This window comes from Schistocerca nitens, chromosome 11 (assembly GCF_023898315.1).
Source record: "Schistocerca nitens isolate TAMUIC-IGC-003100 chromosome 11, iqSchNite1.1, whole genome shotgun sequence".
Lineage (NCBI taxonomy): Eukaryota > Metazoa > Arthropoda > Insecta > Orthoptera > Acrididae > Schistocerca > Schistocerca nitens.
This window is the reverse complement of record NC_064624.1, coordinates 206918926-206932635: the sequence shown is the minus strand read 5'-3', so window position 1 is coordinate 206932635 and position 13710 is coordinate 206918926. Positions and strand designations below refer to the sequence as shown.

Below are 13710 nucleotides of genomic sequence, written 5' to 3'. Positions count from 1 at the left end.
CTCTCTCTCTCTCTCTCTCTCTCTCTCTCTCTCTGTCTGTCTGTCTGTCTGTCTGTCTGTCTGTCTGTGTGTGTGTGTGTGTGTGTGTGTGTGTGTGTGTGTGTGTGTGTGTCTGTCATCTTAGCCGTTCAGTGGAACACCGTCTTACGAACTATTCTACAAAATCTTGCTTCTGTTTTGATACTTTAAATTCTCGGTCTCGCGAAGGCAATTTTGCAGTACGTATACAGTATACTGTATACAGCGTCATTAACTTAGCGTCCTTACCGTCTCTCTGGCTAATTTTTTGTTACCTATATGACGCTGGGTCACGTTTCTGTACGTGTTGCCCGTGTTGTGCGCTGTTAAACTTAGAATAACGTGTGTTCAGTCAGTTTCACGACATTTAACGTAGCCCACATACTCTATATCTACGTGATTACTCTGCTATTGACAACGAAGTGCCTGGCAGAGGGTTCAGCGAACCACCTTCAAGTTGTCTCTCTACCATTCCATTCTGGAATGGCGCGCGGCAAAAAGGAGCACTAAAATTTTTATGTGCGAGCCCTGATTTCTCTTATTTTATCGTGATGATAAATGCTCCTTGTGCAGGTGGGTACCAACAGAATACAACCTCAAGCCTAACCTGTGAGACAGAAATGTGAGAGAAAATATGCTTGTTGATTTAAAAATCGGTCTCGATTATAATAAGATAGATAATACTTCTCAAGCCAGAATTGCGTATGTTGTAACCCACATGCTAGAGAAAAATACAGCTACTTTGTCTAATGCTACGCATAACGACAGAATTTTAGTAACTTCCATTAATAATAATGTTAAAACAGCAAATGCTTTAATAACTAAATCCGATAAAGGTTGTTGTCTAGTCATTGCTTGTATTTCTGAGTATATTTCTAAAACTGAAAATTTCATCAGTGAAAACAACATATCGGAGCTGCATGATGATGATCCGACTCCTAAATTACACAAAGAAGTGAGGTCAGCCATTAACAATGCCGAGCGGTTCTAGGCGCCGCAGTCCGGAACCGCGCGACCGCTACGGTCGCAGGTTCGATTCGTGCCTCGGGCATGGATGTGTGTGATGTCCTTAGGTTTTCCACCACGACAATGCACCAGCATACACCTCAGCAGTTGTGGTCGCAAAATTAATGGAAATATGACTAACTCGTTTCACATCCATCTTATTCTCCAGATTTGGCTCCCTCGGACTACAATTTGTTTCCCAATTTGAAGAAATGGCTGGCAGGACAAAGATTTTATTCAAACGAGGAGGTGATTTGCAGCAAATAATAGCTATTTTGCAGACTTGGACAATTCCTATTATTCGGGATGAACAGATTAGAATAGCATTGGACGAAGTGTATAAGTCTAAAAGGAGACTATGTCGAAAAATAAAGGTTTACCCTAAACACGTACGCAGTTTTTATTTTCGCACAGAGTTTTGAAAATGGTTCAAATGGCTCTGAGCACTACAGGTCTTAACATATGAGGTCATCAGTCCCCTAGAACTTAGAACTACTTAAACCTAACTAACCTAACGACATCACACACATCCATGCCCGAGGCAGGATTCGAACCTGCGACCGTAGCGGTCGCGCGGTTCCAGACTGAAGGGCCTAGAACCGCTCGGCCACACCGGCCGGCACGGACTTTTCAAACGCCCCTCGTACATATACCTGTGTAACCAAGTGTCGTAGTATAAAACTAAATCTGCTGAGTGTGTAATTCACAACACTAGTAACCTACGTAAGAGAATAGCAATTACTTAATAAATAATGACAAAAAATTATTTCTTATTAAATAGGAACCTTGAGCTCAAATAATTTGAACGAATGACGTTCCAATATGTCACACGTCCCTCTTGTGTTTCGCGCGGTAGAACAAATGGCTTTACAAGAGATCAGACTGGTGTGAAACTCCCCGGCAGGTGAGAACTGTGTGCCGGACCGAGACTCGAACGCGGGACCTTTGTCTCCCGCGGGCAAGTGCCCTACAGACTTTCTTTTTTACTGGCGCGGATCACACGACCAAAGCCACACAAAAATTGTCGAATATTTCGAAAGTGATGCAAAACCAGAGGATCAGCTACCCTAAGCCGACCCGTACTCACAGCTTCAGTTCTGCCAGTACCTCGTCTGCTACCTACAGACAGTTCTTTATATTAGATTAGATTAGTACTTGTTCCATAGATGATGAATACAACACTTTGTAATGATGTGGAACGTGTCAGGTTAATAAAAGGTGTCCATACAAGATATTACATTACACAAAATATTATATGGCACTAAATATTTTTAATTTGTTTTTTTTTCTTTTTGTGGGGGTTGGGAAATTACCAACTTACTATGTCCAAAAATTCATCTAATGAGTAGAGGGAGTTGCCATTAAGAAATTCTTTTAATTTCCTTTTAAATGCTATATGGCTATCTGTCAGACTTTTGATGCTATTAGGTAAGTCACCAAAGACTTTTGTGGCAGCATAATTTACCCCCTTCTGAGCCAAAGTTAGATTTAACCTTGAGTAGTGAAGATCATCCTTTCTCCTAGTGATGTAGCCGTGTACACTGCTATTACTTCTGAATTCGTTCGGATTGTTAATAAATTTCACAACTGAATATATATATATATATATATATATATAGAGGCTACAGTGAAGATCCCTAGCTCTTTAAATAAGTGTCTGCAAGATGATCTTGGATGAGCTCCAGCAATTATTCTGATTACACGCTTTTGTGCAATGATCACCCCAGAATATGATGCCATAGGAAAGCAGATAATGAAAATAGGCGTGGTAAGCTAATTCACTCAGATGTATCACCAAAATTTGCAATGACGCTAAAGGCATAAGTAGCTGAACTCAAACGTTTCAGCAGATCCTCAGTGTGTTTTTTTCCAGTTCAACCCCTCATCAATGCATACACCTAGAAATTTTGAATATTCTGCCTTAGCTACCGATTTCTGACCGAAGTCTATATTTAGTAATGGTGTCATTCCATTTACTGTGTGGAACTGTACATACTGTGTTTTGCCAAAGCTTAATGAGAGCCCATTTGAGAGAACCACTTAATCATTTTCTGAAAAGCATCGTTCAGAATTTCACCAGTTAATTCTTGCCTGTCGGATGTGATAGCTATACTTGTATCGTCGGCAAAAAGTAGCTTTGCATCTTCGTGAATATAGAATGGCAAGTCATTGATATACCGGGTGATCAAAAAGTCAGTATAAATTTGAAAACGTAATAAAATACCGAATAATGTAGATAGAGAGGTAAAAATTGACATGCTTGGAATGACATGGGGTTTTATTAGAACAAAAAAAAGTATTGCTAGACGCGTGAAAGATCTCTTGCCGCGCGTCGTTTGCTGATGATCGTGTGCTCAGCCGCCACTTTCGTCATGCTTGGCCTCCCAGGTCCCCAGACCTCAGTCCGTGCGATTATTGGCTTTGGGGTTACCTGAAGTTGCAAGTGTATCGTGATCGACCGACATCTCTAGGGATGCTGAAAGACAACATCCGACGCCAATGCCTCACCGTAACTCCGGACATGCTTTACAGTGCTGTTCACAACATTATTCCTCGACTACAGCTATTGTTGAGGAATGATAGTGGACATGTTGAGCATTTCCTGTAAAAAAAATCATCTTTGCTTTGTCTTACTTTGTTATGTTAATTACTGCTATTCTGATCAGATGAAGCGCCGTCTGTCGGACAATTTTTGAACTTTTGTATTTTTTGGTTCTAATAAAACCCCATGTCATTCCAAGCATGTGTGTCAATTTGTACCTCTCTATCTACATTATTCCGTGATTTATTCAGTTTTCAAATTTATACTGACTTTTTGATCAGCCGGTATATTAAGAACAGCAGAGGTCCCAAGACCGAACCTTGCGGCACCCCGTTCTTGATCGTTCCCCATTTTGAGATATCACCAGTTTTTTGCATATTATATGAACTGATTATTTCAACTTTCTGCACTCTTCCAGTTAGGTATGATTGAAACCATTTGAGCACTGTCCCATTCATACCACAGTACTTGAGCGTATCTCGAAGTATTCCATGATTTACACAATCAAAAGCCTTTGATAGATCGCAAAAAATCCCAACGAGTGACTTCCAGATACTCAGAGCATTTAATATCTCATTAGTGAACGTATATATAGCATTTTCCGTTGAAAAACCCTTCTCGAAACCAAACTGACATTTTGTTAAAACTTTATTTTTACAGAGGTGTGAAGCTACTCTACAGTACATTACCTTTTCCAAGAATTTTGCGTAAGGCAGTCAGAAGAGAGATTGGGGGGTAGTTGTTGCGTTTGGCGCGTTATCACTGTCTACTGCGGGCGCCGGGTGTATCAAACGTGGATGGTGTAGTATGTCTTACTTTAGTTGACAATTCTTCCGGGTTATATGGCCATGGTCCATGGAATTATTCTAACGTTTCGTCCAATACTACGTTGGACATCCTCAGAGGTATGGCTGGTCCTGCCGAGTCCTGCCGAGTCCTGCCGACTGAGGAGTCGGGCGTCGGAGAGCGGCCTAAATACCGAGGAAAGTGGGCGTGGTCTAGCTTGCACATAGTAGCAGAGAGAAAACTGGTCAAAGATGAAATGTAACTATCGATAATAGTCCGTCATAGATAAAAATCACTTATCGATTCTGTAACGCCACTGTCCATATCTCGCTTAATTTCGAGGCCTCTTCTTTTCTATTAAAATTATCTTCAGGTTTATAAATTTCAATAGCCTTCCTATACAGTCGTGGATAATAGTTCGTGGTAGCACTTAAAACTGTAGTCTCAGAAAACTTAACTACACGGTCACCTGACTTAAGTGCATGTTCCGCAACGGCCGATTTATCTATTTTTCCCAGTCGGCAAAGACTCTTATGCTCCTTTACACTCGTAGTCACACTTCTTTTCGTAGCACCAATAGAGACGTTGCCACAGGTACACGGAATTTTATACACACCGCTTAATTTCAAGGCCTCTTATTTTCTATTAAAATTGGCAGTTGGCAAATTGGCAGTTGTGCGACTGGATTTGTGATTTCCTGTCAGGAAGGTCGCAGATCGTAGTAATAGACGGCAAATCGTCGAGTAAAACTGAAGTGATATCAGGTGTTCCCCAGGGAAGCGTCCTGGGACCTCTGCTGTTCCTGATCTATATAAATGACCTCGGTGACGATCTGAGCAGTTCTCTTAGGTTGTTCGCAGATGATGCTGTAATTTACCGTCTAGTTCGGTCATCCGAAGACCAGTATCAGTTGCAAAGCGATTTAAAAAAGATTGCCGTATGGTGTGGCAGGTGGCAGATGACGCTAAATAACGAAAAGTGTGAGGTGATCCACACGAGTTTCAAAAGAAATCCGTTGGAATTCGATTACTCGATAAATAGTACAATTCTCGAGGCTGTCAATTCAGCTAAGTACCTGGGTGTTCAAATTACGAACAACTTCAGTTGGAAAGACCACATAGATGATATTGTGGGGAAGGCGAGCCAAAGGTTGCGTTTCATTGGCAGGACACTTGCAACATGCAACAAGTCCACTAAAGAGGCAGCTTACACTACACTCGTTCGTCCTCTGTTAGAATACTGCTGGGCGGTGCGGGATCCTTCCCAGGTGGGATTGACGGAGGAAATGTAAAGGGTGCTAAAAAAGGGCAGCTCGTTTTGTATTATCACGTAATAGGGGAGAGAGTGTGGCAGATATGATAGGCGAGTCGCGATGGAAGGCATTAAAGCAAAGACGTTTTTCGTAGCGGCGAGATCTATTTACGAAATTTCAGTCACCAACTTTCTCTTCCGAATGCGAAAATATTTTGTCGAACCCAACCTACATAGGTAGGAATGATCGTCAAAATAAAATAAGAGAAATCAGAGCGCGAACAGAAAGGTTTAGGTGTTCGTTTTTCCCGCGCGCTGTTCGGGAGTGGAATGGTAGGGAGATAGTATGATTGTGGTTCGATGAACCCTCTGCCAACACTTTAATGTGAATTGCGGAGTAATCATGTAGATGAGAATGGTGGCCTATCTTTAACACAACGAAGTACTTGTCCTATTTTTCTGGTAGGTTTGACTACCGGTTTCACTTTATGTTTCAGCAAAATTTTGCCGATTCGATCTGTAACCTTACCAATGAAAGGTAAAGACACCGTGTTCTTCCATTGCTGTGTACCATCCTTGTCCTTTGCCCTGCTGTAATTAGGTCTTAAAACTCTATTAATTTCTTTGTTTGAGTACCCATTCTTTTCGAAGGCCTGTTTCAGACGATTCAGTTCCGTATCCAGATGTTCCAGCGTACAAATAAGTTTAGCCCTGTCCACTGAACTTTTGATTACGCATCTTTTTTGTTGTGGGTATGTAAGTATCTATCAGTATGTGTGCTCTTCCGAAACACTTTATGTTTCAGACTGCCATCAGTCTGTCTCATGACTAACACATCGAGAAACGAAAAAGCCTGGTCTTTTTCCACTTCAATGGTAAACAGAATTTTAGGGTTTATGCTATGAAGATAATCAAAAAATTCGTCTAATTGTTCAAATGTCTCCATGTAAAAATTGGCAATCGCAGGGCTCAACGGGTTACCCATGGCAACACCATCCACTTGCTCATAAAACTCCCCATCCCACTGAAACTGGCTAGATGTGAGACAGTGTCTACACAGAGCGGTCAAATCTTCAGGGAAAACTTCCGCTATGTAAACCATAACTTCATTGACCGGAATCATAGTAAACAGAGATACAATATCAAAACTGACCAGAATGTCTTCAGGAGCCAAGGTTAGACCTTCAATTTTCTCAATAAAATGACGTGAATCCCTCACATAAGAACCAGTCTTACCAATGTATGGTTGTAGAAGAGTAGCTAGATACCTAGATATTTGATAAGTAGGGGAATCAATAGCACTAACAATGGGTCTCATAAGGAGAGGCCTTGAAATTAAGCGAGATGTGGACAGTGGCGTTACAGAATCGATAAGGGATTTTTATCTATTATCGACAGCTTACCCATTGTCGACAGCTTACCCATTATCGACAGCTTACCCATTATCGACAGCTTACCCATTATCGACAGCTTACCCATTATCGACAGCTTACCAATTATCGACAGCTTACCAATTATCGACAGCTTACCAATTATCGACAGCTTACCAATTATCGACAGCTTACCAATTATCGACAGCTTATCAATTATCGACAGCTTATCAATTATCGACACCTTACCTATTATCGACACCTTACCTATTATCGACACCTTACCTATTATCGACACCTTACCTATTATCGACAGCTTACCTATTATCGACAGCTTACCTATTATCGACAGCTTACCTATTATCGACAGCTTACCTATTATCGACAGCTTACCTATTATCGACAGCTTACCTATTATCGACAGCTTGCCTATTATCGACAGCTTGCCTATTATCGACAGCTTGCCTATTATCGACAGCTTACCTATTATCGACAGCTTATCAATTATCGACAGCTTATCAATTATCGACAGCTTATCAATTATCGACAGCTTATCAATTATCGACAGCTTACCTATTATCGACAGCTTACCTATTATCGACAGCTTACCTATTATCGACAGCTTACCTATTATCGACAGCTTACCTATTATCGACAGCTTACCTATTATCGACAGCTTACCTATTATCGACAGCTTACCTATTATCGACAGCTTACCTATTATCGACAGCTTACCTATTATCGACAGCTTACCTATTATCGACAGCTTACCTATTATCGACAGCTTATCTATTATCGACAGCTTATCTATTATCGACAGCTTATCTATTATCGACAGCTTATCTACAGGGTGTTTCAAAAATGACCGGTATATTTGAAACGGCAATAAAAACTAAACGAACAGCGATAGAAATACACCGTTTGTTGCAATATGCTTGGGACAACAGTTCATTTTCAGGCGGACAAACTTTCGAAATTACAGTAGTTACAATTTTCAACAACAGATGGCGCTGCAAGTGATTTGAAAGATATAGAAGACAACGCAGTCTGTGGGTGCGCCATTCTGTACGTCGTCTTTCTGCTGTAAGCGTGTGCTGTTCACAACGTGCAAGTGTGCTGTAGACAACATGGTTTATTCCTTAGAACAGAGGATTTTTCTGGTATTGGAATTCCACCACCTAGAACACAGTGTTGCTGCAACAAGACGAAGTTTTCAACGGAGGTTTAATGTAACCAAAGGACCGAAAAGCGATACAATAAAGGATCTGTTTGAAAAATTTCAATGGACTGCGAACGTGACGGATGAACGTGCCGGAAAGGTAGGGCGACCGCGTACGGCAACCACAGAGGGCAACGCGCAGCTAGTGCAGCAGGTGATCCGACAGCGGCCTCGGGTTTCCGTTCGCCATGTTGCAGCTGCGGTCCAAATGACGCCAACGTCCACGTATCGTCTCGTGCGCCAGAGTTTACACCTCTATCCGTACAAAATTCAAACGCGGCAACCCCTCAGCGCCGCTACCATTGCTGCACGAGAGATATTCGCTAACAATATAGTGCACAGGATTGATGACGGCGATATGCATGTGGGCAGCATTTGGTTTACTGACAAAGCTTATTTTTACCTGGACGGCTTCGTCAATAAACAGAACTGGCGCATATGGGGAACCGAAAAGCCCCATGTTGCAGTCCCATCGTCCCTGCATCCTCAAAAAGTACTGGTCTGGGCCGCCATTTCTTCCAAAGGAATCATTGGCCCATTTTTCAGATCCGAAACGATTACTGCATCACGCTATCTGGACATTCTTCGTGAATTTGTGGCCGTACAAACTGTCTTAGACGACACTGCGAACATCTCGTGGTTTATGAAAGATGGTGCCCGGCCACATCGCACGGCCGACGTCTTTAATTTCCTGAATGAATATTTCGATGATCGTGTGATTGCTTTGGGCTATCCGAAACATACAGGAGGCGGCATGGATTGGCCTCCCTATTCGCCAGACATGAACCCCTGTGACTTCTTTCTGTGGGGACATTTGAAAGACCAGGTGTACCGCCAGAATCCAGAAACAATTGAACAGCTGAAGCAGTACATGTCATCTGCATGTGAAGCCATTCCGCCAGACACGTTGTCAAAGGTTTCGGGTAATTTCATTCAGAGACTACGCCATGGTGGATATGTGGAAAATATCGTACTATAGAGTTTCCCAGACCACAGCGCCATCTGTTGTTGAAAATTGTAACTACTGTAATTTCGAAAGTTTGCCTGAAAATGTACTGTTGTCCCAAGCATATTGCAACAAACGGTGTATTTATATCGCTGCTCGTTTAGTTTTTATTGCCGTTTCAAATATACCGGTCATTTTGGAACACCCTGTATTATCTACAGCTTATCTATTATCGACAATCTATTATCGACAGTTTATCTATTATCGACAGTTTATCTATTATCGACAGTTTATCTATTATCGACAGTTTATCTATTATCGATAGTACATTTTATCTTCGACTAGTTTTCTCTCTGCTACCATGTGCAAGCTAGACCACGCCCACTTTCCTCGGTATTTAGGCCGCTCTCCGACGGCCGACTTGTCAGTCGGCAGGACTCAACAGGACCAGCCATACCTCTGAAGATGTCCAACGTAGTATAGGACGAAACGTTAAGAATAGAAGAATTCCATGGACCACGGCCATATAACCCGGAAGAATTATGAACTAAAGTACCATCCGGTCGTGAAAGCCTTCATTGTGTGTCTTACTTTAACCAGCCTGTAGTTACAGGTATGCGCGCTTGGGGCGCTGGAGCATAGGTGTACGGTTTACGCGCATCGTGTGGCAGGGGTTTTCCCGCCCCAACTCCATCATCTGAGGGAAACTGGACCGACAGTAGTGTAGGAACGTCATCCGGGGTGCAACAACTCGTGTCTGAAAGCTACGCTGCTACAAACCAGTGCGCGATTTGTGCTTTTACCAGTGAGGGGGGATGTCTTAGGGGGGTTGGTATAATTATATATGTTACTAGCTTGGACCGTGGCGTTAGCCATGGTTAAACAGTTACTTATAAATAGATGTTAATGCCGAAACTCACTATTCACGCGTATGCAACGTCAGAAAAGCCATCCCTTGTTATATCTTTAAAAGTACATTATAGGTAAAGCTTATTTACAAAATCATCTACATACAGGTATACGAGGGGAATTCAGAAAGTAAAGGCACATTTGTGAAAAGCTGTACTTATCCTGATGATAGAAAACTGAAACATGCGTCATTTTTCTACGTAACCTCCCTGGACTTCAATGCAGTTTTCCCTACGTTTCACGAGTTTTTTTTTATTTAATCAGAAAATACGTTTATCGGTTGCATCTGTAACCAATTCTGCACCGCAGCAATGACGCCTTCATCACTTTCAAATCTTCTTCCCTGTAGTGCTTCCGTTAAGGGCCCAAACATGTGAAAATCACTTGGAGCCAGGTCTGTACTGTACGGTGGATGTTCCAGCACCTCGAATCTCAGCTCCTTTACTGCGTCGGCTGTCCGTTTGGCAGAATGTGGGCGAGCGTTATCTTGCTGCAGGGTGACACCTCTTCACAGTTTTCCACGACGTTCGTATCTGATTGCAGGTTTTAGTTTCGTACGCAACACATCACATCCACCGTACAATACAGACCTGGCTCTAAGGCCTCGTTTACACTGGGGCGACGTCTTACGACATTCTGGCATGCTACGGAAATGTGGCGTGCGTCGTCTTGTCATTTAGTTCTAAATGTTTTGAAATGCTTAACTACTACATAACACTTTTTCAAAATTAATAAGCAAACATTAATAGTAAACTTTCAGTGTTCGGTTCCACAAATTTAGATTATATGTGAAGTATTACTCCAGTGCGTGGGAAATAAACATCCCAGGTTCGGATGCATAAACTAAAAGCAGAGGAGTGGATGGTCTGATGCAGAGGGGGGGGGGGGGGAAATCTCCCCCTGCAAATCGCACACTGCTACAAACAGAGTGGGACCGTTACTTACACGTGGAGCTGGACATCGCAGACGGACTTCACACTGAGGCAGTTGGTCGACTGCCGCGCGCGTACTGACGCCCGCTGTGCGTTTCGCCCCACACGTGGGCGTCATCATCGGGGCGTCGCCAGCATGTGTTTCCGATACGCCGCCTGCTCACCCGCGTGATAGCGAGCAAGCAGCAGTCGGGACCTGTTAGTGACTCACCAACACTGGAACCGCCGCAAGTGATTGCAGTCACACATTCCGGCATAACTGCAGCCGAGGCAGGAATGCTTGTGACACGCACGCGCGATAACGTAAGGAAAGTCTTCGCGTTGGCCTCAGGAAATACAGGGTGCTACAAAAATGTGCGGCCAAACTTTCAGGAAACATTCCTCACACACAAAGCAAGAAAATATGTTATGTGGACATGTGTCCGGAAACGCTTGATTTCCATGTTAGAGCTCGTTTTATTACTTCTCTTCACATCACATTAATCACGGAATGGAAACACACAGTAACAGAACGTACCAGCGTGACTTCAAACACTTTGTTAGAGGAAATGTTCAAAATGTCCTCCGTTAGCGAGGATACGTGCATCCACCCTCCGTCGCACGGAATCCCTGATGCGCTGATGCAGCCCTGGAGAATGGCGTATTGTATCACAGCCGTCCACAATACGAGCACGAAGAGTACATTTGGTACCCGGGTTGCGTAGAAGAGCTTTCAAATGCCCCCATAAATGAAAGTCGAGAGGGTTGAGGTCAGGAGAGCGTGGGAGGCCACGGAATTGGTCCGCCTCTACCAATCCGTCGGTCACCGAATCTGTTGTCGAGAAGCGTACGAACACTTCGACTGAAATGTGCAGGAGCTCCACCGTGCACGAACCACATGTTGTGTCGTACTTGTAAAGGCACATGTTCTAGCAGCACAGGTAGAGTATCCCGTATGAAATCGTGATAACGTGCTACATTGAGCGTAGGTGGAAGAACGTGGGGCCCAATGGAGACATCACCAACAATGCCTGCCCAAACGTTCACAGAAAATCTGTGTCGATGACGTGATTGCACAATTGCGTGCGGATTCTCGTCAGCCCACACATGTCGATTGTGAAAATTTACAATTTGATCACATCGGGATGAAGCCTCATCCGTAAAGAGAACATTTGCACTGAAATGAGGATTGACACATTGTCGGATGAACCATTCGCAGAAGTGTACCCGTGGAGGCCAATCAGCTGCCGATAGTGCCTGCACACGCTGTACACGGTACGGAAACAACTGGTTCTCCCGTAGCACTCTCCATACAGTGACGTGGTCAACGTTACCTTGTACAGCAGCAACTTCTCTGACGCTCACATTAGGGATATCGTCAACTGCACGAAGAATTGCCTCGTCCATTGCAGGTGTCCTCGTCTTTCTACGTCTTCCCCCAGTCGCAAGTCATAGGCTGGAATGTTCCGTGCTCCCTAATACGCCGATCGATTGCTTCGAACGTCTTCCTGTCGGGACACCTTCGTTCTGGAAATCTGTCTCGATACAAACGTACCGCGCCACGGCTATTGCCCCGTGCTAATCCGTACATCAAATGGGCATCTGCCAACTCCGCATTTGTAAACATTGCACTGACTGCAAAACTACGTTCGTGATGAACACTAACCTGTCGATGCTACGTACTGATGTGCTCGATGCTAGTACTGTAGAGCAATGAGTCGCATGTCAACACAAGCACCGAAGTCAACATTACCTTCCTTCAATTGGGCCAACTGGCGGTGAATCGAGGAAGTACAGTACATACTGACGAAACTAAAATGAACTCTATGGAAAGTAAGCGTTTCCGGACACATGTCCACATAACATCTTTTCTTTATTTGTGTGTGAGGAATGTTTCCTGAAAGTTTGGCCGTACCTTTTTGTAACACCCTGTATACGCGGCTGCTACGCGTGGTTGTTCGTAGACTTGCGCCGTACCGAAACTACAGTTCGATAGTTTTGCTACTCCACACAAATGACGTAGTAGGATTAGCGGTAGTATTGGTAGCACTGGCAATCAATATAAATGACCTAGTAGATAGTGTCAGAAGTTCCGTGCGGCTTTTCGCGGGTGATGCTGTACTATACAGAGAAGTTGCAGCATTACAAAATTGCAGCGAAATGCAGGAAGATCTGCAACGGATAGGCACTTGGTGCAGGGAGTGGCAACTGACCCTTAACATAGACAAATGTAATGTATTGCGAATACATAGAAAGAAGGATCCTTAATTGTACGATTATACGATAGCGGAACAAACACTGGTAGCAGTTACTTCTGTAAAATATCTGGGAGTATGCGTGCGGAACGATTTGAAGTGGAATGATCATATAAAATTAATTGTTGGTAAGGCGGGTGCCAGGTTGAGATTCATTGGGAGAGTCCTTAGAAAATGTAGTCCATCAACAAAGGAGGTGGCTTGCAAAACTCTCGTTCCAGGTCGGGTTGACAGAGGAGATGGAGAAGATCCAAAGAAGAGCGGCGCGTTTCGTCACAGGGTTATTTGGTAAGCGGGACAGCGTTACGGAGATGTTTAGGGAACTCGAGTGGCAGACTCTGCAAGAGAGGCGCTCTGCATCGCGGTGTAGCTCGCCGTCCAGGTTTCGAGAGGGTGCGTTTCTGGATGAGGTATCGAATATATTGCTTCCCCCTACTTATACCCCCCAAGGAGATCACGAATGTAAAATTAGAGAGATTAGACCGCGCACGGAGGCTT

The 13710-nt window shown here is 43.5% G+C and overlaps 1 protein-coding gene across 1 annotated transcript in view; it reads right to left on the bottom strand.

Annotated features, from left to right (window-relative positions):
• LOC126212791 (uncharacterized) overlaps positions 1 to 11043 on the bottom strand; it is a 242136-nt gene extending 231093 nt beyond the window's left edge. The window contains exon 1 of the mRNA XM_049940193.1: positions 10992 to 11043. Within this exon, the coding sequence (XP_049796150.1) occupies positions 10992 to 11007 (16 nt within the window). The 5' untranslated portion in view covers positions 11008 to 11043. The remainder of the gene's footprint in view (positions 1 to 10991) is intronic.
• Positions 11044 to 13710: the final 2667 nt, after the last annotated feature.